The 25,187-nt window shown below is 45.3% G+C and overlaps 2 protein-coding genes across 2 annotated transcripts; both read left to right on the forward strand.

Moving 5' to 3' along the window:
- The first annotated feature begins 238 nt into the window (after nucleotides 1-238).
- ENTR1 (endosome associated trafficking regulator 1) lies at nucleotides 239-5,099 on the forward strand. Its single transcript, XM_076355477.1, has 7 exons — nucleotides 239-370; nucleotides 466-750; nucleotides 1,336-1,409; nucleotides 2,192-2,303; nucleotides 2,890-2,952; nucleotides 3,963-4,102; nucleotides 4,531-5,099. Exons 1-7 carry the CDS (start codon nucleotides 257-259, stop codon nucleotides 4,622-4,624), a joined length of 882 nt encoding a protein of 293 aa, XP_076211592.1. The 5' UTR covers nucleotides 239-256; the 3' UTR covers nucleotides 4,625-5,099.
- Nucleotides 5,100-5,347: 248 nt separating this feature from the next.
- On the forward strand, nucleotides 5,348-24,825 carry SNAPC4 (small nuclear RNA activating complex polypeptide 4). The gene is made up of 23 exons (XM_076355326.1): nucleotides 5,348-5,543; nucleotides 6,583-6,623; nucleotides 7,689-7,847; nucleotides 8,385-8,510; nucleotides 9,389-9,467; nucleotides 10,011-10,092; nucleotides 10,965-11,069; nucleotides 11,662-11,734; nucleotides 12,017-12,181; nucleotides 12,413-12,560; nucleotides 13,549-13,655; nucleotides 13,942-14,036; nucleotides 14,764-14,858; nucleotides 15,481-15,566; nucleotides 16,284-16,676; nucleotides 17,715-17,804; nucleotides 18,048-18,288; nucleotides 18,394-18,464; nucleotides 18,791-18,889; nucleotides 19,121-19,148; nucleotides 19,809-21,919; nucleotides 23,241-23,371; nucleotides 24,312-24,825. The coding sequence occupies exons 1-22, from the start codon at nucleotides 5,348-5,350 to the stop codon at nucleotides 23,358-23,360; spliced, it is 4,710 nt and encodes a 1,569-aa protein (XP_076211441.1). The 3' UTR covers nucleotides 23,361-23,371; nucleotides 24,312-24,825.
- Nucleotides 24,826-25,187: the final 362 nt, after the last annotated feature.

Genomic DNA, 25,187 nt, shown 5'->3' on the forward strand with positions numbered 1-25,187 from the left:
GCCCGGCGCGGGGTCACGCGTGTGCGGGGCAGGCGGCACTGCGCAGCCGCGCTGACCCCGGAGAATGGGTGGGTGGGGAAAGGGGCGGGGCTGAGCTCAGCGGAGAGGCGGGGCTCGGGTGAGGCCGCGATGGGGTGGTGCCTCTCGCTAATTGGTCCGTTCTGAGGAGAGGCGGGGCCCGCTCTGAGGCGAGGCCCCGCCCCGCGGTCGGTGGCTGTCCGGGTGGCGGAGAGGGCCGGGGCGGGGCGGCGCGGCCATGGCGGCCGGGGGGCTGCCGGCGGCGGGCCCGGCTGAGCCCAACCCCTTCTCCTTCCGCGAGTTCGTCCGCAGCAAGGCCCGGAACGGCGAGGAGGCGGGCGGCGCCCGACAGGTAGGGCCCGGGCGAAGGCGCGGCTGTGCCCCGCCGCGCTGAGGCGCCCGTCCCGCGCCCGCCTCAGCCCCTCTGCTCTGCTCTCCCCTCCGCAGGCAGCGCGGCCCGGCCCGAGCCTCGGCCCCCTCTTATTCCCGGATCCGCTGCCGCCCGAAGAGGAGGAGGACGAGGAGGAGGAGGAGGAGGAATGGAGCGGGAGCTACCAGCCCTTGGCCGTGGAGCAGGCCCATCTGGCCGCCGCGGGCCCCGCTTCGCCCTCCGCCGGCCCCCTCTTCTGCGAGGGCGCGGGGCCGGCAGGCAGCGAGGACCCGAGCGTGGCCTCCCTCGGAGCCCCCCCGGGGCCGGGCTTCCACTCCCTGCGGCAGCCCAGCTACGAGGAGGTAAGCACCTCGGCTGTCCCCCCGGCTCCTTTCTCAGGGCGGGCACAAAGGCCGCCTGCGGGCTCCGTCTTCTGTCAAGCGAGCTCTGAGCTCGTGTATCAGGTTGTTACACGGAAACTTGGTGTCAGCCTCCAGTGTTATTAAAGCGTGCTGTCAGCAAGGGCCGCGCCATACGTGGCAGCTGGTTATCAGAGATGCTTGCGGAGGAGAAGTAGGTCTGAGAAACGGCTCTACAGCATGAGTCAGATTCGGTACCTTGTCTGTCCTACTGCTGTTGGCATGACCCAGGTGACTTCCTCACGCTCTTCCCCTTGAGGTCGTATTAATTTAGAATTAACAGCATTTGGTTAGTCACATCTGCACCGGTTGCTTGGTGCCACATTTCTGTGCCCCGCAGGGTTAGTGAAGTTGAATGGTTTCCAGAGGGGAAAACGAGGTGCGAAAGTAAGCTTGAATGTGATAGGAAGTGCAAGGCTTTCCAGCACAAGAGTTAAAGCTGAATATGTCTTCTGGTCCTGGTCTTGGAGTGTTAGTAGTGTCGTGAAACTACACCCTCGTTTCTAATGAGAATTTTTATTTTTTTAGCTAAAAGAAGAGAATGCCAGTTTGAGAAGCAAGATCAATAAGCTTCAGATTTTCTCTGAAACTCAAGCAGACAAGTGCGTAAGCCACAGTATGGGGGAAAGTAACCACATAAGCAAGGAGTTGTCTTAGAAGAGGTGCTCACTGGGAACAGTCAACGTCTTTAAAGAAGAAAAATGTAGTTGAAATCTATGCTATTTATTAAAAAGCTTTAACAAACCTGGTTTTCTTGTTGAAAAAGGCTTGGAAAGTAAGTAGCAAGCTGGCATCTGTTGAGTGTGCTTGTGTGGCTTACGCTTCATGCAGTTTAGGCGGTTAGCGGAAAGGAGGGTAGGGCTTGACAGGATGCATTTCATAAAGCTCCAGATTAACAAAATGATGAATCTTAGTTTCTCTCCTTTGAAGCAAGAAAAGCATTTTTATTTTTGCTGGTGAGCAACTTGATATTGGGAGACTTGAATTTCCTGAGGTTAAACAACCCGGTGACCGATCCCGGGTGGCAATTTCTTAAGTTCCCATCTGAATCCTCTACACTGGGCTGCTCCTCGCAGTGAGGCAGCTGGTACTTCCACGGTGATGGGGTAACCATTTGTTTCAGAATTACCCTTACCTAGGCTGATTGCGGATGGCCGTGTTTTCTGTACGGCCTTTCTGCACTCAGCTGTATAGTTCCCGTTAATGCTAATAGCTGTTGAACAAAGAAATCCCCTGAGCCACAGCCTAGAAGTGTACTTCTGTGGGAAGATTTAATTTTTCTTATAACATGGAAGAATGAGTTTCTTGAACTTCCCTAGAATTTTCTTACTAAGGTATTTAATGCTACAAGTGCTTACTGAACACTGTCTCTTGGTTTTTTAAGGATGAGGAAGCTTGAAAGAAAGCTTGAGGAAAACAAAATTAAAGAAGAAAAAGAAGCGCAGGATTTGGAAGCAATGGTGCAGCACGTGGAACAAAATCTCCAGCTGATGACTGTGAGTGTTGGCGTTTGCCATAGTAGCAGAAGCTTGTTTGCAGTTGGAACTGTGCAGTCCCATTCCTTTTCCTTCCTCCCCCAGGAGAGCGAGGGAGGCTGAAGTGATTGCTTCACCCACTAAACAGCTCTGACGTGGGTTCAGATTATTCCCTTACAACAGGACTGTGTCCCAGTCTAGAACTCCTTTCATTACCTAGAATAAGGGAGGTCTTTGCAGAAATACCATTTTTGGGTTCATCAACACCCTCAATTGCCTTTTTGCAGCCTTCTGAAAACACCTCCTATATGAACTGTTTTTCCTGCTTGCTTATTTATACTGAGTACCTTTTCCTCTTGTCCAAGAAAAAAAACCTGAATGTCCAGAAGTGATGGATGGCACTTGAAGATATCTGAAAGGAAAAATGGGGAGGGGAGGAGGCAGCTGATCAGACATGGCTGGGTGCACCATCCCCATCTCGTAAAGCATTCGGAACACGAGGTGGTATAACGCAAGCCATAACACTTCAAGTTATGTGCTGGAATCATGCATTCCTATGTAGCTCAAACTGCCTGCTGTGGTATAAATAATATTTATCCTATTTCAGAAACGGGCTGTGAAAGCAGAAAACAGTGCTACAAAACTGAAACAGGAAAACGCGTTACTTCAGGTACGAAGCAGTCAGTATTCTTAAGGCCTTGCTGAAGGTCCTGGGGCTGAAAGCATACATCTTGAAATTGAGCCTATAAAATGGTACTGAAAAGTTTTAACTATGCCTCATGTTTCCTATATGCTAATGCTATAGAAAACGTTCTAGACTAGAACATTTCAGCTCTACACAGACGGTTAACTCAATCTCTGGGACGTGTGGTACTTCACTCGCAATTTTGCCGAAGTTCCACGTGCTGTTCAAATGCTGTTCGATCTCTGGGAGCTGTGAATGCCGTGATGCAACAGGGCAAATGGGAGTTCAGCTGTAGGAAGGCGCCTGACAGAGAAGGGAGAGGACAGATAGAGGAAGGGAGCTGTAACAGATAGCTCAGCAGAGCCTGCGTAGCATTAGGTGGTAGCATCGGGGTCAGGTAACAGCTTCCATCCCCACCCTCGGAGCTGGAATACGCCGCTCCAACACCGGGTTGGTTCAGTGAAACAAGCAGACTTGAGGGCTGCTGGCTGGCAGGCTACCATGAAAACGTACGTCTTCCGTTTTAATAAAGGCTTCGAAGTTGCAGTTCTCCGTCAGGGACTGCTCCCCAGAGCTGGGAAGACATTAGACATTAGGACGAGAGGAAATGGCCTCAAGTTGCGCCATGGGAGGTTTGGGTTGGATATGAGAAAAAATTTCTTTACTGAAAGAGTGGTTAAGCATTGGAACAGGCTGCCCAGGGAAGTGGTTGAGTCCCCATCCCTGGAGGTATTTAAAAGACGTGTAGATGAGGCGCTCAGGGACATGGTTCAGTGGGCATGGGGGTGTTGGGTCGACGGTTGGACTCAATGATCTTAGAGGTCTTTTCCAACCTCAATGATTCTATGATTCTCTCTAGGCAGTCTGGTTATGGGATCTATTCATTAGTTGTTGTACCTAATAAATTGCCGTATGAACATACTCATTAGCTGCAAAGCATCTGCTGGAGTTTTGTGGTTATTTTCACGTGAGGTTTTTGTTTGTTTCCTCCCTAGGTTCAGCTGAAGAACTACAGGACGGAGAATGAAGCCTTGAGGTCGGGCCAGTCGGCGAGTCTGGCCGCGGTGAAACAAAACGCAGACGTTGCCTTACAGAACCTCCTCACGGTCATAACGAACTCCCGGTCTTCAATAAAGTGAGTTGTTTTAAGAAGACTCTCCTAACGCTATCCCAGATGTTCGTCTAAACACTGAGGTCACAGCTCAACGTCCCCAGTGGTTTTTTTAGGATTGAAACTCGGGTTCTTGTGTTCTGTATGCCGGGCCAGCTAGTCCATGTTCTCACTTGCCTGCCATGTGTTTTCTTCCAAGTTTAGGTAATAAAAAGAACTAGAATGTGCAGGTCTTATTTTTTTTTTACTTAATGTAAAACGGTTAGAGTCTCTAAGTCTCTTATACTTCACTTCTCTAAGACTCTTGCGCTTCGCTTCAAGAAGTGAAGTCTTCAGTCCAGATAAACCGCTTCTTGAAAAAATCACATCGCGTGGGTGACCACCACCAAAACGCTGTCCGGCTGCTCCCTCCTCCCCTCCTCATCTAACGCTGTCTCTCTCCCGCATTCCAGGCAGCTGGTCTCCGGAGCGGAATCACTGCAGCTGGTCGCTGATCTCCTTAAATCGATAGACAGCATTTCTGAAGTGTCACAAGATGGACAGTGAAACTACGAAACGGACTCAAATGGAGAACGTTGCTTTCATGCAAAAATCGTTACTTAAAAGTCAGCTTCCGACGCTCAGCCTCCTCACGACGTGCGAGGCTGTCCGTGCTCCCGCAGAACCGGCTCTTCCGTCTCCACCCGCCGTGCAGCCAAAACCCGAACGGACGAGAGTACGTCCCCTTTCCTGCGGGCCCGGCACCACGGCCCCTCCTACCCTCGCACCCCGCATTCCCGCGAGCACCCCCGGCTTCGGCTGGGGCCCCGCGAGCACCCCCGGCTTCGGCTGGGCCCCCCCTTGCCTTCCTCCCCCCGTCAGGGCGTTCCTTGCCGCGGAGGGAAAAGGGGCTGCGGGGCTTCGTGCGGCGCGGCGAGTCCCCGAGGCTGCGGGCGGGGCTCGGCCTCCGGAGGCGGTTTGTGATCCTCGCCCCGGCCGCTGTGTAACGGGTTTTGTGGAGCCATTAAAGGGCGCGGAGGTGGCGGCGCAGCCGGTGTGCGCTGGCGGGGAGCGGGGACCCGGGGCGGGGAGCGGGGACCCGGCGGCGTCCTCACGTGGGCCGGGCCCGCCCCGCCGGGGCATCGGCGGCGCGCTCGATTGGCTGGGCAGCGTCACGTGCGGAGGGGCTCAGCTGACCGAGGTGCCCAGTAGCGATTGGGCGGAGGGAGAGGAGGGGCGGGCCCCCCGGCGAGGCCGTGCGGCTCGGGCCCGGGAGCCTGCGGCGCCGCCATGTCCCGCTGGCCGGGCCCGGCCGGGGCCCGCCGCCCCCCCGGCGCCGAGGCCGCGCTGTCCCCCGCGGCCCTCGACCTGAACGCGGAGCGGGAGAAGATCCGGCGGGAGATCGAGGAGCTGGAGCGGAGCCTGGGGCCCGGCGGGGCCGGCATCGAGGTGGCCGTGTCCGACTCCAGCCTCAGCTCCGGCACGGGTACGGCGGGACGCGGGCTCGCCCCTCTCCCACCTCCACCGGTGCTTCCGCTCCTACTCCGACGTTAAGCTACTGCTCTGGCTCTTGGGACGCGTGTCTGGCGTGAGGGGAGAGAGGCTCGCGTCGCTTTTGTGTTAACCCCGCCATTTCTGCCAGGCGCTGCGCACCGGCGGCGCTGGGAACGAGTTCTGGAGGGCTTGAGGCGAGGCGTCTCCTCAGGGCTTCCCTTAGCGAGCGTCCTTGCGGGAGACGCCTCTCGCACCGGTGTTTTGCGTATTTTCGTGGTGAAACGCATGGCAAGCTAGCGGGGAAGGCTTAGAGAGCCACCACGCCTCCTGATGGAGGGTTCTAGTCGGGGCAGGTGGTAACGAGCTGACTCATGAAACGCGACAGCCCACCAAATACTGTCAATAGTTAAATCCCAGCCGTTTCCACGCCGTCTGAATGGACGACACGAACTCTACTGTGCGAGCCGCTCCATTTCGCAGCCTGCCTGTGCCTCCTAAAATTAATTTCTCAAAGCAAAGAGGGGGTGGTAATAGTTCGGGTGTCTATAGCTCTGGTGGCTGCCACAGTCGCTTCATCCGCCTGTGTTTTGATCAGGCAAGGCCGAATAATGTGTGTCAGAACGCTGCAGCCACACTGAATGCAAAATCAAATGTTGCTGGAGAGTGTGGAAGGCCTGTGAGGTGCTTACAAGTTTATGGGGTTTATTGGGTTGGAATGTTCATTTGGCTGCATGCTCCAGAGCCTTTATTTTACCATGATGTGTGGGACCAAGATGCAGCTTGATTGTTACTATAGTTATCAGGAGCTGCTCTTTTTTCCTACTCTAGAACAAAAAAGTGCATACGTGGAGTATAACTAGATATCGTTTTTACTTGACAATGTTGGCAGTATCCAAGAACTCTAATGGTCACATCTGAGATACTCCGTGGCGCTTTATTTGTATGCTTTAATTGAAAAGTCTTGGGTTTTGAAGCTTTTCTTTTTTTTATTCCACTGCAGTCAGCACTTTTGTATTTTTGTTGTCTAACAGATGATGGTGAAGACGATGACTCAGATTCTCATGCTGAAATGGTAACCATTTTTTCTTTAAGCATATCTTTCCATCTGTCTATTGAAGAGAGCAGGAGGAAGGGGAATTTCACTCTGTTCTGGGGAAATCTAGGCAGCTGGCTTGACTCCGTAGCTTGGGAAGGATCAATAATAGACCTGGAGGTTTAGTTATTCCTGCCCAGGACTTTGTTATTCATGTGTAATAGCGAGACTTCTTCATGTGAAAACAAGTGACAGGGATCAGAGGCCTCACTGCTCTAGTGCTGATCTCTGTCACTGGAAACACCAGCTTCTGGGGAGGTCGCAGAGCAATTGCATGCGAGAAAGAAATCATCAGCTTGCCATCAAGAAATCTTTTACTACTTTGTACCTGAAGAATACTGGGTTTGTACATGAGGGGAAAATTACTTCTAAGGATTTTTACAGATCTGTTTACCTTTGGTGTTGTTTTAAACATAATATTTTCTCAGACTTCATGTCAAAACATTTAGCAGAGAAATATCTTAACACCTGTACAGCACAGGAAAGGAGAAGCTAGTTTGTGAAGATAAATCTGCTGGTGCAGATTGGACCCAGGTGCAGAGCACTTTCATGAAACAGCCCTGCTTTGTGTCCAAATCATGTGGTAATAAATCACGGAAGGGAAGAATTGCTTCAGTAGAAGCACAAATGAGGTGGAAATTTGAAGGGGTGGTTCTGAAGTACAGGTTTAGCAGGCAAGAGAGCTCCAGTGTAAAGTACTACTATTTTGCAGTTTACTTACAGTTTTGCAGTTGATGGCGCAAGACCAGCTGTTGGCAAGGTTTGGAGTCAGACTTTGGTTCAAATAGCAGCAGGCTGAACTAACGAACAGGGCGAAGGGGAGCTGGGCGAGGCTGGTAACTCTGCCTCCGGGAGCGGTCAACACAACTGCCAGGGAGAGACCAACAGTTATGTGCCTCCAATTCTTTTGAAAAGTCAGTTGTGTAAGATAACAGAAGTATTGAGTTACAAAACTAATTGTTACATGCCTGCTTTTAAAGCAAGCATTTTTCTTCCTTTTTGCCCCTTCTTCCTTTTTCCCCTAAATGCCTTATTTGCTTCAAGGAAATGGCAGGAGAAGATGACAGTAGCGATGATGATATTGAAAGTAGCCTGCCACAGGATCCAGAAACATGTCTGCAGATGAACCATGTGTACCAGGAAGTTATCCAGGAAAAGATTGAGGAAGTCGAGCTTCTCATTGCACAAAACAAAGAACAGCAGGTGAGCGAAACAGGAGTAAAATGTTCATTCCTGTGCTTTTCTGGGTTGCCATTTGCCATCTTCCCCTGCCCATCAAGCCCAGTAAAACTTTCCAGGACAATCACAGGTACCAGTGGAATCAGCTGCAGCAGTCACAGTCCCTTATTCATATGCTGGTGCAGTGCTCAGCTTGCTTGGCCAGGAACCAGGTTCATTTTCTTCATGGCAGTTCAGAGCAATGTCACGTGACTGGCCTTTCGAATGGCTTGTTTGACTGATGTTTCCATGCTTTCTTATCACCAAAAATGCTACCACTAGGGTATTTTATATCTTACATTTTAGCTTGTTGTATCAAGTTAGTTTTTTTTTTTTTTTTTGTCATCAGCAGTGTACTATACAAACTTAGGAAGTTCCAAATCCTGTCTAGCACGTACACTGATTTACAGTCTGGTGCTGCAAATTTGAACCCTGCCTGGGATGTTTGTGGTGGCTCAGGCACCGCTCTCTGAAATTAGGAATTTGAACACTGATACTGTTTAATTAATTCTTGTATTGCAGAAGGAAATCATGTGCGAGCTTGGTGGTCCAAAAATAGCAAAGGCAGGAGATGGTAGAAATCTACCAGCAAATATATTTTTGGGTCATTTTATGAAGCCATACTTCAAGGATAAAACAACAGGAATTGTAAGTAAATGTAACTAGGTTACGTACTGGTATGCATTTCAATGATAGATTTAAATTGTAACTGTGTTAAAACTGTGTTACATCTCAACTGTGTAACTGTGAATGTCACTCCTCAGTTTGAAACTTTTTTTTTCCCCCCTCACTTGCTTACTTTCCCTCTTGGAAATGTTTGTTCAACCCATGTCTGGCTGTGACGTCTGAAAGTGAGTTCTGAGGAGTGGCATTCCAGCCATGGGGCACTTGAATGTTCTTGTTTTCAACTTAACTTCGATTGTTTGTCTTCATCTCCACGGTCCAATTCCATGCTGTTGTTTAAAGTACTCGTTGAAATCTGATGGTCTTTGAAACTGCATTTTCTGAAGCAAATGTCACTACTTTTTTCGTGTGTTTTTAAAGGGTCGCTAGCAAGAGGAGATCTTGACTTTTTATTGTAGCTAAGATGTCAACTGTCACCATACATATATTAATATAATATTCAAGCAATGACCGGTAATTTTTCTATTAAATCCTACCCAAGTTGGTAGTGCATCTTGAGAAGGTACAATCGTGCATAATACGTGTCCCCATGTTCAAAATGCTTCTTCAACCGACCGTCAGCTAACGCGAGCAGGCCTGGCTCTGGGCCGAGAATGTGCTGTGTAGCCACGGACAAACTTACTTGCTTGATGTATCTATTTGTATTTGTTTTCTTATGTCTTCTGATGTATCTCTGAGCCAGTGCTAAAAAAGGCAACTTAGCAGTTTGAATGTGACAGTTTGGACAAGTTTGAGCTACCAGTCTTTTTTGTAGCAGTTCGTGCTGGAGTTCTAAGAAGAAAGGGCAATTTTTCTGTGTATGTGACTGTTCCAGTGTATCTAACCCCTCTGATCTTCATTAGGGCCCTCCTTCCAATGAAGATGCCAAGGAAAAGGCAGCTCAGGGCATAAAATCCTTTGAACAACTGCTTTCAACAAAATGTAAGTAACTCTATGTGCTGTTCAGTGTTCTGTAAGAGCTATTAAAAATGTATATTTCATATTGTTAGTTCCCCCCCCCATTTGCAGTTAAACGTCAACACTTCTGATACTTGACTCCACAAGAAAAGTAGTTAAAAGTAAATGGGATGGTCTCTAAATTGTTTCAGTGAGTGATGAATGACTCCCTTCTTTCATTTGCATTTGTTTTGATGCATCAACTCCTGTGAGCACTCCAAAACCAAATGAGATCCTGCAAGGGTAGTTGCTCAGATGAGAGAAGTTCAAGGGACACTTACAGCTCTAGATGGTTACAAACACCTGGGTGATGATCTTTATTGAGGTCTCTTTGGAACTAAAACTGAGCAAGAGGCTCCGACTTGCCCAAGTCAGACATGACATTAGTGATTTAGGTGGGAACTCTTATTGAAGACCTGGGGGATACTTTAACAGGGGTATTGAAAGCAGTGGATCTCTCTTATTTTTTTTTTCTTGGCGGTGGTTTTGCACTAATGTCTGAATGCTCGATTACCTTGTTTGGTTTAGGGAAAAGCAGAGAGAAGACATTATTGCAGAAGTCAGTAGTAAGTGACCGCTTGCAGCGCCTGCTTCAGCCAAAGTTACTGAAGTAAGTACTGTGCAAAAATCTTTTTTTTCCTGATGAGAACGTTATATATGAAGGAAGAAGAGGATATATGTGGAGATTCCACCTTCCTTCAGCAAGTTCTTGCGTTAACTGCTTGCGATTCGGTAAGGTTACAAAACACAGCAGAGATACTTTGACTATCGCCGTTGGGCCTGGGAGAGCCGCTCTGTGAATTAGAGCAGCGGTCCTCAAACTCCCCTGTCCTGTGGGCACCAGTGCAGGGGATGACACTGTTGTAGGTAGCAGCATCTTTCGTTCTTTGTTGACATCTGTATTACCTGTGTGTGCATGTGGTACCGAAGGGTCTTGGATTGCAACGTTCTGACCATAAGCAAGAGGTTACAGCATTCGGGTGGGGTTGTAAACGCTTGATGATTGTTTTGTGGGTATCTGGCAGGTGGAGAGGTTTGGTTTTGTATTGTGGCATTTTATAACCATCTATTTCTTCCCATTGATACAGTGGTATAACTTAAAATAGTCTGCGGTGCTTGAAGCTGAAATTGTGATATGTAGTGAGTCATAATGGTGTGTCCAGCAAGAGATTTCTGTGCCTGGAGCTGGTACGGTCTTTGTTTGTTGCTGTTGCAGCAACCATTGGTTCTCTCTGTAAATACCAAAATGATTAATCTGAGACCTGTTCTGGGTCAGTGATTTGCATTGAAGGGGCAAAAATAGGACAATGAGTGTGCCATGTGGGAAAACCTAGAAGAACAACAGTTTTGTGTAGTGTGGAAATAAACTTGAAAGAAAGAATGATACTGATGGGGAAACCATCTTTGCCGTACGTCTTCTGATGCCATTGGCCTCATTCCCATCTAGTCGTATTAAGTAATGATAAAAATGTCTTTGAACAGGATGAGTTATTGGAATCAGAAACTGGAAAAAGTCAAGACTGAAATGGAGAAACAGATCTTGGAAAAGCAAATCAAAGAAGTGGAGCAAGAAATAGAGGCAATTAAGTGAGAAGTTTTCTTTTTACGTTCTTGGTGAAAATGAAAGTCTGTTCTTGGAGTTTACCTCTTAAAATTCCCTCCTTCCTCGAGTACTTCTAGATATGACATTTGGAGAAAATTTTTTGCAAGCCAACACAAATAAAGCTAAGTGCTGCTCAAACTCTGTAGAGCTCTCATCTCCACAGCTCTTTACTAAGAATTGTGTTTTGGGTCTTGATATACAAATGTAGTATCTATACCCAACATAGAGGTTCTGTTTTAAATAGTTCTTGATTTAGCAACAAGGAAGCAGAGAGCTCAGTAGTTCTGAGCCTTTGCTCATTAACATGTCTGGAGCAATGTATTTTGATATTGCATTAATCATTTCTCCTGCTAACCCAACATCATCTCGTAGGGGACTGTTTTTCAAGAAGAAACATTGTTTTGGGCAAAGTTACTATGTTAAAGAGCCCAATGCTTTGAGGTAGTAAGTGTTGGTTCTTGTGGAAATCAGTAACAGGTGGGAGGGGCAAGATGAAGCAAGACGGGGAAGACAAAGTGACTGTTTAATTAACCATTTAATGTGGTTCTTTCTTTCTCTTTGTACCTTCTGCTTTAGCCAACTCCCAGAAAGTGACTTGTTAGGAAACAGATTCGATGAGCATGACTGGGAGAAAATTTCAAACATCCACGTAAGTTGGGAGATCAGCTGTTTTATTACTTCTGAGATCTGTGTCCCTTCTCTTGAGAATTGCCTGACCTGGTCTAGTTTGCATCCACTGTTCCCATCGTGCATTTCTTGAAGTTGACTGTTATGTGATCTCAACTTGTTAAATTTGATGATTTAATTCTGGAAAACTTAGCAATAAGACATATCTGGAATGCAAAATACATTCCTTGTATCAGTGTTCCTGTCTGTCCAGGCGTTTCAGTCCCAGCTACAAGACAAAACAGATTTTTGCTGTTTCTTTTAGTTTGATGGACAACGTAGTTCAGAAGAACTGAGGAAGTTTTGGCAAAATTGGGAGCATCCAAGCATCAACAAAAAGGAATGGACTGAGGAGGAAATAGAGAGGCTAAAGAAGATAGCTGCTAAACACGGTTATCTGGACTGGCAGACTATAGCCGAGGAGTTGGGGGTAAGGTCTTCTGAGCTCAAACGAGGTGACAAGTCAGTTAATTCTGACTTAACTGTGCCTCAGGTCAATTTTCAGAAAACGACGTTAATGTTAATTCATTGTTAACTAATGCTTTTCTGAGAAGCGTTCAAGAACAGTACCAAAAAACTTCGGTACTTCAGCCTTTCCCTCTTCCTTTTTGTCCTCATAAATAACCAGTTATCTGTGTATCTCTGTTTTCATTGTATTAAGACAAACAGGACACCTTTCCAGTGCTTGCAGAAGTATCAAATCTATAACAAAGATTTGAAAAGGAAAGAATGGACCAAAGGTGAAGATCAGATGCTTTTAGAGCTTGTTCAAGAGATGAGAGTAGGAAGTCATATCCCATACAAGAAAAGTAAGTGACCTACAAGTGAAAATGCCTTCCATTCACCTGTAATTTTTCTTTTCATTCTCCCAGGCTTATGTCTGTTAATGTTTCTGCATACTAGAGCACCCAGCCTGCTCCGATTCAAGGAATTAATGAAGTTTTATTTCCTAGGAATGTTTCCATTTCCAGGATAGTCACAGTTCTGTGTTTTCACCTTACCGTTCTAGCCTGTGATCTAGGCAAGGCACAACAGTGCTGTGGCTCATCTGAAACTACAGATGTACTGATTTCTAAAACCCCCCATTGGTGAGGTGAATGAAAGAGGATGGTTGAGTTTTCCCTCCCTTTGTCCTTGGTGGGAGCAGGGATATATGCCTTTCCTGTACCTACCTGGAAGTTTGATTGTATCAGCAAGAACTTAGTATCTCTGGGAACCTTTATCCATCTTTGAAATTTGGTTGAAACTGGCTGAGAGTTATTAACAAGTACTGATGGTTGTGTGAGCTTTTTTTTGTAGCAAAATCATCAGAGTTCTTCCCTAGAAAGCCAGTATTCATTCATGGCCAGCTGTTTTGGCAGTTTTCAGTGCTGTGCCCAGAAGCCTTTTCTAGGGGGTCGGTACTACTGCTTCTGTTCCTCAGAAGTGTGGGAGGCAGTATGACTAGTGAGGAGTAGAGTTGAGAATAGTAACCAAGCATCTGGGGTCCTAAATCCAAGCCTGTGAGTATGACGCCTGGTGTCTTGAACCTGTCAGGTACGTATTGGAGCTGAAACCTTTCCTGGTTCTCTGTTGTTGCAAGATGGATTGTTGGGTCATCATGTGTTTTGTACGGATAATGCCATTATAAATAGTAACATTTTGTGTATGCCATGCTCTTTCAATTCTTGTTGCGTACCATTGTTTAAGTATTTAAGCTGCTATTAAATTGCTGCTTGAAAATATCACAGTTACAATGTAAGTAAAGGAAGAAAAGTTGTTTGCAACAGACTTTAAAATACACCTTTGCGTTTCTAGTTGCTTATTACATGGAAGGAAGAGATTCTGCTCAGCTGATTTACCGATGGACAAAGAGCGTGGACCCCAGTTTGAAGAAAGGACCCTGGACACCAGAGGAAGATGCTGTAAGCTCTGTTCTCGGGTGCCTAGAATTGCAGGGTGCAAAAAGTGGGAAGGTTAGACTGTTGAGGTGTTGCATAGCTATATACATCTGAGCTTTAACAGTGGCACAAAGGAATGTGAAATGGACTGAGGTGGGCAGTTTACAAGTCAAGAGGGCTTAGAAGCTCCTTAACACTTCTGTTCAGAGATTTACAACACAGTGGAAACAAATACAACTGCTTCTGTCTCAGGCCTATTAGGATTATTACCGATGAGAATTTCAACTCTTGCTTTGTCTGATTAACATAGATGCTATTGGCTGCAGTTAAGAAGTATGGAGAGCGTGACTGGTATAAAATTCGGACAGAAGTGCCAGGGAGGAGCGATGCTCAGTGCAGAGATCGGTAAGTATGCTAAATGTAGCAACTGTGCTTTCAAGTTTATTACACAGAGCCAAGAAGCAACTTATTTTACAAATATGTTCGATTTGCTTAAACCAGTGTCACCTTAAGGGCTGCTTGGTAAAAGTGGTTGTGGTCTAAATATAGTCTCTAACATTGTTTCCACGTAACCCTGCATTTGTAGTTACAGAAGTCAAAAAGTTGAAATTGAGTTTAACAGAGAGAGAACAGTGCGTTGTTGCCTGTGGCGTGCTACTCCCTCAGTATAGTTGCCTGTGGGTTAGCAGAAGTTGTGAAGGATGTTGTTCAAAATAAAGCAAAGGGGTTACTAAATGTGAATGAGTGCATGTAGGGAGGGACGGTTGTCATCCATGTCTGTGTATGTGAAAATGATCTAGTCAGTGACTTTCCGTAACTGAACATCAATAATGAGGTGCTGAGCAATTTTCAGCCTTGGACCCAACTTCAGGAGACTCAGAGTACAGTATGTCCTAATTTCAGTGACCCGTTTTACAGCTGCTTGTTGTAATTCTTAATCATGTGGCCTGATATTTTTGAGAACAAAGAGATTGTAGCTGTGCTGTATTAAGGGACTAGGGATGGGATCCCTTAGAAAAAGGAAAGATCTGATAAGGAATGCTGGTTTTGTTCAGCCTCGGAGTATGCAGTGATGATCGGAACTGTACAAGCAGGATTGAATGTTCCTTACTGTAATGTTTTCATTTTGAAGGTACTTAAAAGCATTGCACTGTGATGTGAAGAAAGGCAAGTGGAGTTTAGAGGAAGAGGAGCAGCTAATTGAACTGGTTCAAAAGCATGGCCTGGGTGAGTGTTTCTGAGACTTAATCTTTAGAAGTTTAGAGCAGTAAGTATTATTAAGGAATTTATGATTTAAGTTTTCTCCTCTTTTATTTTAAGCCCTGCAGCTGATACTAGCAGGCTCTGCTTCGTACTGATGATTGCAACCTTCTTTATATTGTGTAGTCTGTTCCTGGAAATTCAGTTATTGAGGGATTGTGTAGTAGAGAGTTCTATAGCTGCATTAGCAAGGTGTCAGAGCTATGACAGTTTAGAGGGGTGAGTTCCCCTCTAAACAGCCTGTGAAAGAGTTCTCTCATTTTCTCTAAGACAACTTTCCTTAACAAATAGAAGCTTTTCAGCATTCAGTTTAAGTTTTCTTCCAAGCGCTCTCTTACTGCTGCAAGGGAGTGTGTAGTTCTGCTAGGGTTTTCGCTATTGGTTAATTTTCTAGTAGTTTCTAACTTTAGCTGAGTGTATTGTAGTGCAAAGTCTGATCAAAGAACACAAATGGGTATTAAGGTTTTGACATCCATTCATATAGTAACTTTGTCTCTTATGCAAGGAGATGTACAATGTTCTGCACTGACAAGGCCTGTTGCTCAGTTTGTTGCATTAATAGGTATGCTCTACTCTGCATCCTTTTTAGGTCACTGGAGTAAAATAGCTTCCGAATTGCCACATCGGACTGGCTCCCAATGTCTAAGCAAGTGGAAACTCATGATTGGGTCTAAGGTATTGTACAAAATCCTGCTATGTCACAGTCCCATCTCTTTAAGATTCTCTAAACTAAAAGCGAAATCCTGTGAAATCAATACAAAAATTGACATTGATTTCACACAATCAAGATTTTTGTCATGGATGTTCATGGTGTAATTTTTTGATGTGTTAAAGCAGCCTTTGTTCTGAAGGTCTGAAGTTAATTTGCTATATATTTGTATATTATCCAGAATTTCTTCACTGCCTTGAAGTGCCTGTAAGGATGGGATATACCTAGGTTTTCATGTGTGTACCTCGTGAGTTGCCAGTTTTGGTTCCAGGCACTCCAGAAATTCTGGCTGCTTAAGACCATGTTAAAGATAGTCTTGTTCCCATTGGCAAAGCACCTGCCCTAGGGAAGGGTTCATGGAAACCCGACTGCATTGAGATGGGGCACTGTACTTAGTTTGTACTTCCACGTGCACCAGTTCTTAACACAACCTTGTCTCTATCTTTAGCTTTTTCTCTGCATACAGGATTCTAAAACAGTAAAAATCTGTGTCCGATGGCAATTGCCATTTGTATTGGATTTAGTTAATCTTAGCAGAAGTAAAGCAGAACTATCCCTCTGGAAGTCACACCTTACTGATATGATACTGCCCCATGAAACTGTTTAACTTACTGACTTGAGAGATTTGCAAGTCAAGGGTGAACACTGGCTAAAACGTGTCTGTGCTTTTTTTGACTGAGAAGAAAAGATCTAGGCCAACAAAACGCCGACACGTGCAAGAGAGTTCCAGCTCTTCAGAGAGTAGCAGTGAAGACATAGAACTGGACTTAGCAGACAGTTCAGAGGAGGAGACAACAAGCAAGGAGGAGTGTGCGTTTCCCAGCATTGACTTGTGGATACCAACACGGACAAATACACAGGAGTCAAACAAAGGAAGATACCAAGCTCCATCCCTTTTCTCTCCTGCGAGCGCTGATGCAAAGACCAGTAGCAGTGAAGTTCCAAGTGCAACGTGTGATGGAGACAAGGACAGAGTTGCCAATAAGTCGTCAGAGTTGAACACCCTCCTGAGGGGCATTGCACGTCCACATTCAACGGACATCATTGTGAAGAATCCAGTAGAAGTAATGAACAAGGTGAATCCCGGGATTCTCAGTCTGTTCTTGATGGGATTGGAGCTTAGGTCAGAAGCGACCAGGAAGTGCAGTTGTTGCAGTAAAGGGAGTATGTGATGAGTAGATGGCAAAATCTTTTTTGTGCCTCTGTTGGCTGCTTTCTCACTATGCCATTGGGGGGTGCTGTTGGACACTGAGCTGTAGGATTAAACAGAAATTTCTAGCACTGCCTCCTCATGCATTACCTAGAAAATAGCCATGTTCTTTCCTACCCGTAGTGTCACAGAAACAAAACTTCTTTTATATCTTCATAAAGCAGAATCGTCCAGTGAATTGTGGTGTGTCTCTACCCTGGTGACTAGGGCATATAGGCTTAAAGTTTGGAAGAATTAAGTTACTTATACATCTGTATCTGATTCTGAGTTGGGTTTTCACCCCTAATCAGGCACTACAAACCCTCCTAGCACATTTTTGCAGGATGATACTCCTTAGCAAAATACTAAATGTCAAAATTGCTATTTCAGTTCATGTAAGCAAAAATGTTCTGACTGTTGCGTGAAGAATTGCACGTGTGCCCTAGACTGCGGGGCCAATTGCACTGATGACAAGTTTGTTGGTTCCAGAAGTGGTGTGTTCTGAGGGTCATGGTATGCAAGGGTTGCAAGTGCTTGAATTTTGATTACAGATACAGCATTATTTTACTAGTAGGAGTTTAGGGAAGAGTCAGTGGCTTTTCCAAACCTCTTCCTGTTCCTTCCCTTGTACTGTTAAGCCAAAAAATGCAAAGAGAATCATCCAATAAAATTTGGCCCTTGGTGTGGGGTTTTGTAGATACTTCACACAAAGGCTTTACAAAATAGAGGTTTGGTATTGTGATAATGCACAAGGACTAAAAAGTAAGGTAAGCATCTGCATTTCAGGGCTGATTTCATTTAATAAGATACTATCAACAACAGGAACGTTGAAAATTTTTGTACATTCTGTGTATAGTAGTCAGTGCAAGTAATTTTCTGGGAGATACTTTCCCTTTTATTTTTTCTTGTACACTTTTGTTTTAAGGCTTCCAGATGTGGAAAGCAAGTGCTACGGGTTACCCTGGAGAATGTGAGAAGAGTATTAAGAAATAACACATGCTTTCAGAGGAAACTTGTAAGTGCCTCTTCTGTCTTGTCTGCTCTTGTACTGTGAGCACTGCTAGGCTGTATTTAGTGCGAAATGTTTTTTGGTAGAATCTCAGATCTTCTTGCACTGTAGTCTAAAGAGGAAAAGCTCATAATTTTTTTTAATTTTTTTTTTTTTTGCCATAACTGCCCTGTGAGTAGTTTGTCCTGGGACTAATTATGGTAGAACCTTCCTAATTGGAACTCTAATTATGTACTTGTTCATGCACAGCAATCAAAGATACTAAAACCTGCCACCGTTTTAACAAAAATATCTGGAGTTAGTACTTCTGTTGGCCAGAAGCTTCAGGGGCTGCAGAACATCACGGAGAAAACTTATCGTCAAGAGAGAGAGCGTTTGAGAAGAATGAACCTTGACAGAAAGCTTCTAATGGCAGTGACGCCTTGGGTGGGCAATGTACTACTGCCTTGCACCTTGCAAACTGGGAAGATGGCTTTTCATCAGACAAAAGGTAGTGGTGACCCGTCAGGGATAGTACTCTCCTACTTTTTGTCCCTACTTTCTGACATCTTGTAAATGAATACCCAGCTGATTTTGATGTTGGACTTTTTTCTAGCTGATTCTATTCAAGAGAAGATTAAGTCGGTCAGTCTCATGAGCACTCCTCTGTTCACGCTTTTCATTCAGGTAGGTTTTACTCTCTTAGTAGCCTTATCTGCTTTCAGACAGTGGTAATCTTTATTTCTGTATTTGATGCTTAAATAAATGGTTTACCTTTGTTCCTTAAACTAATAATCTAATTACTGGATTCATCTGACCTCATGGCTTGCATATGATGCTTCTTAAATAAATCCTGCATCTAAAATCTAATACCACGAGGATTTTTTCTGTAAGTGTAAAAATGTCCCCAGGATCTTGCATGTGAAGCCTTTCCCATCCATCTTGTATTGTCACTGGCTCTACCAGAACATTTTTGTTCGCAATCAAGTTTTAATGAAATTCTCATCTTGCAGCTCTTTCAGATTGATACCAATGGCTGCATGAAGATTATTCGTGAGAGAAGGCTAAGGCAGTCAGAGCTTCTTAGGGCTAATGCAAGAAGGCCTCAGCAGGTATTGCACATGGCCTGTTTCTAAGCTTTTCCCACTGAAGTCTTAAGTAGAGATTTTTCATTGTGTGTGGCCAGTGGTGCTGTTTGTGTGTGTGTGTTACCAGCTTGTTTTGGTTCAGAAGCATAATAAAATGTATAGGATGTTGGCAGATGTGGCTTTGATTCACATCTGTGCTGTTTTAATGATCTGTAGATATCTCAGAAGTATAATTTAATATAATTTTTTTGGCAGGCTTCCCAAAATATGGAGACTTCTTCAGGTACCTACCAGAACATTTATTTTTATGATGTGCAAGACCTTTCACTTAATTCATCACCGTTACATTAATGATCAATTTAACTGAAGGAGAACTTTTGGAACAAAACTACATTGTCATGCTCATTTTTGCTAGCTCTTGGATTTTCAGTTATTGGCTAAATATGTTACCCTTTGGTAAGGACTTGAAAAAATACTGAAGGGCTGGGGGACCAGTGGCACTGGGCCACCAGTTCTGTAGACTGTTGCTGTTACGCTTTTCTCCAGCAAGGTGCTGACTGTAGGATGTAGAGAACATGCTGGCACTGACCAAAACCCCAGTTTGTTGTTGTCATCCTGGCTGGTGCAAAGTGCCGGTGTAGTGCTGACCAGTACAATTTTTCATGTGCAGTGTTAAAGTGCATTCCTAGCCCACCTGCGAGTTCTGGGGAAAATTACATCGTTACTGAACAAGTGGTAAGCTTGCTGCATCAGAGTTATCTGAAGGATGTCAGGACGGGGCTTGATTAAATCAAGACTATAGTGTTGTAGGAACTCTCACAAACAGGAATTTTGCTACTTCCTGTGCAGGGTACTTGATGCTTAATAGCTAAGGAATGGCTTTTGAAAATACTGTTCAATATTTATTTATTTATTATTTTATTTTATTTTCCTTCCTCTATAGGCAATTCATCACAATCTTGTACTCAGAGGAACTCCCGAAGGGGCATACCAAGGAATGCTGTCAGGAGACCTGTTACCTTAAAAGCAAGGGAGACTTCCGCTGCTGTCTTTGAGAGCGGCGCTCCTGCCATGCAGGGAGCTCTTCCAGCCCAAGTGCAAAGGCAGAAGCCTAAAACTGTCTCAGAATTACTGAGAGAGAAGCGGCTAAGAGAGTCCCGGGCTAAGAAAGCTATGCAGAGGACAGTATTTGTTGCCCCACAGATGCTGGTTTCGGGGCCTCTGATAATCCAGCACCCACCACAGCAAATCATTCCTTCTGCACAAGCAGGGAGCAAACTTGCAGCAGTTGGTTGTACAAATAGCCAAGTACAGTGTGCACCAGCTCCACTGCCAGCATTTACTGCTGTTGCAGGTTCAACTTCTACCACTATTGTGCTTGAAAACCATTCCTCATCAGTGCCAGAAACTGGGGAAAGCCCTGGTTCCTCACAAGGGACAGAACTACAATCCAATAAGGAACTAAAAGAGCAAGCTTTGGAAAGTAGCCCTGTAGGAGGGGTTTCTCCAGGCACGAATCCAGCTGCAGCAGAGAAGGCCCCACATCAGGGAGGGTGCAATAGTCAGGTCCTAGCTGGTAGCTCAGCTTCAGTAGTGTTGCAAAACCAAGCTTTTGTGCCACATCAGATTACAGTGGTGCCTGTTGGCATTGAGTCTGGCACCAACAAATTGTCTCTTTCCACACCAGTTACCTGTGAGCTGAATAGTAATGGGCCACAACAGAGGCCAGTCAATCTATTGCCTGCTCTTGTAACTCCACAAACTGGTTCGCATTTGATTCCCAACAGCATACTGCCTTTCACATGGATCGTAACGCCACAGGCTTTGCTCCCCACTGCTGTACAAACTGTGGTGGGTGTTCCCCAAGGACTGCCAGCTGCTGCTGTGAGAAGTCAATGTCAGACAACTGTGACTTCCAATGGCAACGTCTCTGGCTTAGGAGTGCCTCCTGTACCAGCTGGAGGAAATACGCCTCACCCCAGCAGTGCAGAGACAAAAGCACCAAGTGCCCAGTTAGCAGAAGGAGTACCCTTGGGAAAGACAACTAACCATTCCACAACTCTCTTACCTGTGACCTCAGCGAGTCCTGGATGCACCACATCCAGCGTTTCTTCTGCAATGCCTGCATGTTCAGATGGCTTCTCCAAGGCTTCTGACTCCTCTGCAGCTCAGGCTGCTCTTCCACCTGATGCACCAACCCTGCATGCTGTGCTGCTGCCCCAAACACAGCTACCTGCAAGCACTCAAGGGTCTGATTCCCAATGTGTGTCGAGTCTCACTAGCTTGGGAAAGAGCCATGACTCCATTACAACAAATGGCTCATCTTCCAATCCAAGCATCGTCACAAAAGGGATTGTGCTCCAGCCGGGAGATCCGGTTCCCCATAACAATGTCCCAAGGAACTCTGATTGCTTTGCTGCACGAGCATTGAAAAATAGACCTATTGCCTCCAAACCTCCAACTACGCAGCCTGCTGACAGTCCACCCCAGCCAACAGCTTCCAGTGCAGAAAAGAATCTACTTGACTTTAGCCTGATTTCCCTTGAAGATGAGGGGCTAGTGAAGGAGTGGCTGAATGGGAAACAAGGTGTTCAGGTACCATCACTGCAAACCAGGCTGCCTTATTTACCACCTTTTCTGTGCAACTTAAAAACCCTTTCAAAGCTACTTCTGCAGAAAGCAGCTCTAGAAGAGCAAGCAGCATGTCTTCTGCCTTCTGATGCCAGTCAGGATGAGGGCACTGGGGTTGATTTGCATGCTATCAGAGAACTGGTGCAGCAGAAACTTGGCGATAACCCTGCTTACCTCCTACTGAAAGCCAGATTCCTAGCAGCCTTTACACTCCCGGCTGTACTAGCAACACTGCCTCCTCCAAAAGTGACAACAACTCTGTCAGCCAGCAGGAAGCAATATGAAGAGAGTGATGAAGAGGAGTGGCAGAGTGAGAAGGAAGTGTCTGAGGAAGAGAGTTGTGGGAATGAATTAACAGGTGTACGGTTGGATTGGACAGTTGGTGATGAGCCTGGAGACAAAGATGCTGATTTACTAAATCAGGTAAAACAGAGGTGCCAGGGACTAAAAGCAGAAGGTTACTGCCAGCTAAACATTGCACTGGAATCCACGGTGAAACCCCCACTGTTCTTAAGTGCAGCAGAAATTTGGTCCTTTTGAATAAGCTTAGTTTTGCAGCTGATAAAAGGAAAAGCTCTCTAGCTCAGCTGGAAGCCCTTAGTCCTCATAAGCGTAAAAGTCCGTGTTTTATGTAGCACGTTAAACTTGACGTGATAGTTCCCAGAAGTGGGTATCAAAGCTCCCTTCCTCTTATAATCTGCTGCACTCTATGACTCTTGTATCTTTGAAATCAGGCCCTTGTTTTTCATTGTACGTGTCCTTTAAACCCCAGTAGTACCAGGGGAATTGTGTATGCTTGCTCCTATTGCCATTTGAGGTCTTCGTCCCGAATTGGAGCCTAATGTCAACCTAAAATCAGTCTCTGATTTTTAAGCTAAATCCATTACTGCCCAGCACTGTTTCTTACAGAACATGCCAGGAAGTTGTGTAGCTCAAACTTGCATTTCATTTCATTGTGGCTCCAAAATAAACAAACAAAACACTAATGAAGATGAATAAACAAGTTAAATGTTTGTTTCTACAGAAAGATGGCAAAGCTGCCTAAAAATCAGAGCTTTCCCATAGTAAAAGCCAGCAGTTATCTTTCTATTCTGGCTCTGACTTTTGGGCCTGGGCCAAGTTCAGTGTAGTTTGAACTGTGAGCAGTTGGTCCAAAAGTCACCAGCAATTCTTCACCGCCTGATAGCCTTACTGCCAACCTCTGTCCTGTGTCATCTTCTGCCAGGCTCCCTCCCACTCCTTTTATTAATGCTATAGCCAGGTTGTTTTCCTGGTGCTTTTCAGTGAAAAGTTTGTGGTAGGGGTATGTTTTATGAGAAATCAAAAGTTTGTGTTGACCTGTGTTGTCTGGGGCACTGTCTGGCTCCAGCAGTGACAGCTAAAGCATCACTTGTGGCAGGCGTGCAACCTCTCTAACGAATGGTTGTGTCCGCTGCCTCTGTAACGAACGGTTGTGCCCAGGCAGAAACTACAGCAGGAATTGCTCTTGTTTGGTAGCGGTAGCAGAAGCAGGAAGAAATGCCAGTGTTGGCTGAAGGTTTTGCTCTGAAAACTTTGGGGTGTTTTGTGCTTGCTGTGACATAGGTAATAGAATGTTGTTGTCCCATGCTTAGTTTTGAAGGTAAAATGAAGATTGTTTTGGAAATCTTGCTGAGCTCCCTAAAATAAAAAGATGGCTGAAGGGGTTCTTTTGCAATTATGCTAGCTCTCATGGTGCTGATAGTCTCTTCTGCTTATGTTGCAGGGCATGGAAGCTGAAGAGAATACTGCACGGTCTGTCTTGGACTCCTGCACTGATGTGGCTGATGCCAGTGCTCCTCAAATCAGGAGAAGTGCCCGCTTCAGGAAAAGGAGGAGGATGTGAGAAGGAAATGTGTTAGTACCTACTCAGTGAATCTTGTGTTTCTTGCCTGAGAAGAGAACCTGAAACGCATTTGTCTGTGGTACAGCTTAGACAATGAATCATGACCCTAGGAAAGGACTGAAATTATCTCAACTTTTGTTCCCTTAGGACACAGAGTTTAACAATCACCCATTAATCATAGACTAAGGCCAATACTTTGACTTTCAGGGGGAGGGAAAGTTGATGTCTGCGTGATAAAATTATGTACAAAAGTCATGAAGTTCAAACATTTGGCAGCCTTTTAGTCCATGCTACTGCCTACTAGTGTTATACCTGGTTGGTAGCACTCTATAGGCTTGGCTGCTAAAATGAGGCTGGTGGAGGGTCATAATTGGTGGGACAGGAAAGCCTGGACAGCTACTGCTGAAGAGAGGGTTTGTGTGTGTGAATGCTGAACGCTTGCAGCAGAAGCCGAAGTAAATCCTTGCTGCAGGTTCCAGCAAGCTGGTGGCAAGATGTCCTTGCTCGGGGTTGTCAGGCAATCCTCTAGATCCTGGGCAGGTAGCAGCAGCTCTTTGTGTAGTTTGCCCTCTGTAGCCTGGCTCGTGAGTCTTGAAGTGAAGAATAGTATTGGAAGCTGGGGCTTAAGACCCAAAACTTCACTGGAGTTTGTCTTTAACACTTCATCTTTGAACAACTTTGTGGTTTGTTTTTTTTTTTCCCCTACATGGCTTCATTCCTCTACGTGTATAACAGGACAACTTCTATAGGGTACAAGTGTGTGATGTCTTAATGTCTGTTGAGGCTTTTGGTGAAATAGACCAAACGAACATGCATGGTGTTTGATTCACGTGGTTGTCAGATGAGACTGTTCGGGGTTTTTTTCTTTAAAATTGGTTTTAGAAACTCCAAAAGGGCAGCTTCCCTATAAAAATGCTGTGACTGATAGGACTTGTTTGTATTTTGTTACAGGAGTCACTTGAATGAGGTCTGCCTTCCTACATGGCAGTAGAAGATACTCTTTGCACTATTCACTTTTAACACTTCCAACAAACTGACTAGATGGACCTGAGGAAGAGAGGAAAATGGCTGGACTGGTTTTCCCATCGCCTAACAAAGTCTGCATCTTTAGACAAGCTGCAAAAAATGAAACAAAATGGCTTGAGGGAAGTCTTTCAGGCATAGACCAATTCTGTTCTCTTTCTAACTAGCACCTGCCATAGATGCCGGGGGAAAGATTGCTGGAGATCTGGGGGAAACCAGCAACGATGGTTATTTATTTCCTTTTTGTGTTAGCCCCTATTTATGTGAATGTTTATCCATGTTCAGAATATGTTGCTCATTGGGTGGTTTTTTTAGTGCTGTGACAGTGGTTTTGCCTGATAGCTAACTGACTGAATACTGCTGAATAAGCAGCAGATTAATTTTGTATCAAAATGAGTCTTGAGTATTTGTTGAAATACAGATGTTTTATTTTTCTCACTTAAAAATTACTGATGTATTCTGTGTGGTTTTTTTCTGGTAAACAGTGCTTTTAATAATGTGTGTATGAGTGTGATTGCTAATGAGAAAAATGAAGTTTGCAAGCTGCATGAAAACCAGGGAGAATGTGGAAAATGAATATGCATGTGGCTAAAACTGCAGGATTTAATTAGGCTTGGATCCTTTCTTGATTCTTCCACAGCCTGCCCCATACAGACGTTAGCAAATCACTTAACAAAAACATGTTTCTTCATTCATAAAACAGCAATTTCTGTCTTACAGAGAGGTGCAAAGCTAGCTGAGTCAAAGCTGATAAAATCTAGTGGGAAAGTGCTGCAGAAAGCTTCATTCCACTGCACTGGCTAA

Source organism: Aptenodytes patagonicus, chromosome 18, assembly GCF_965638725.1.
Source record: "Aptenodytes patagonicus chromosome 18, bAptPat1.pri.cur, whole genome shotgun sequence".
Classification (NCBI taxonomy): Eukaryota; Metazoa; Chordata; class Aves; order Sphenisciformes; family Spheniscidae; genus Aptenodytes; species Aptenodytes patagonicus.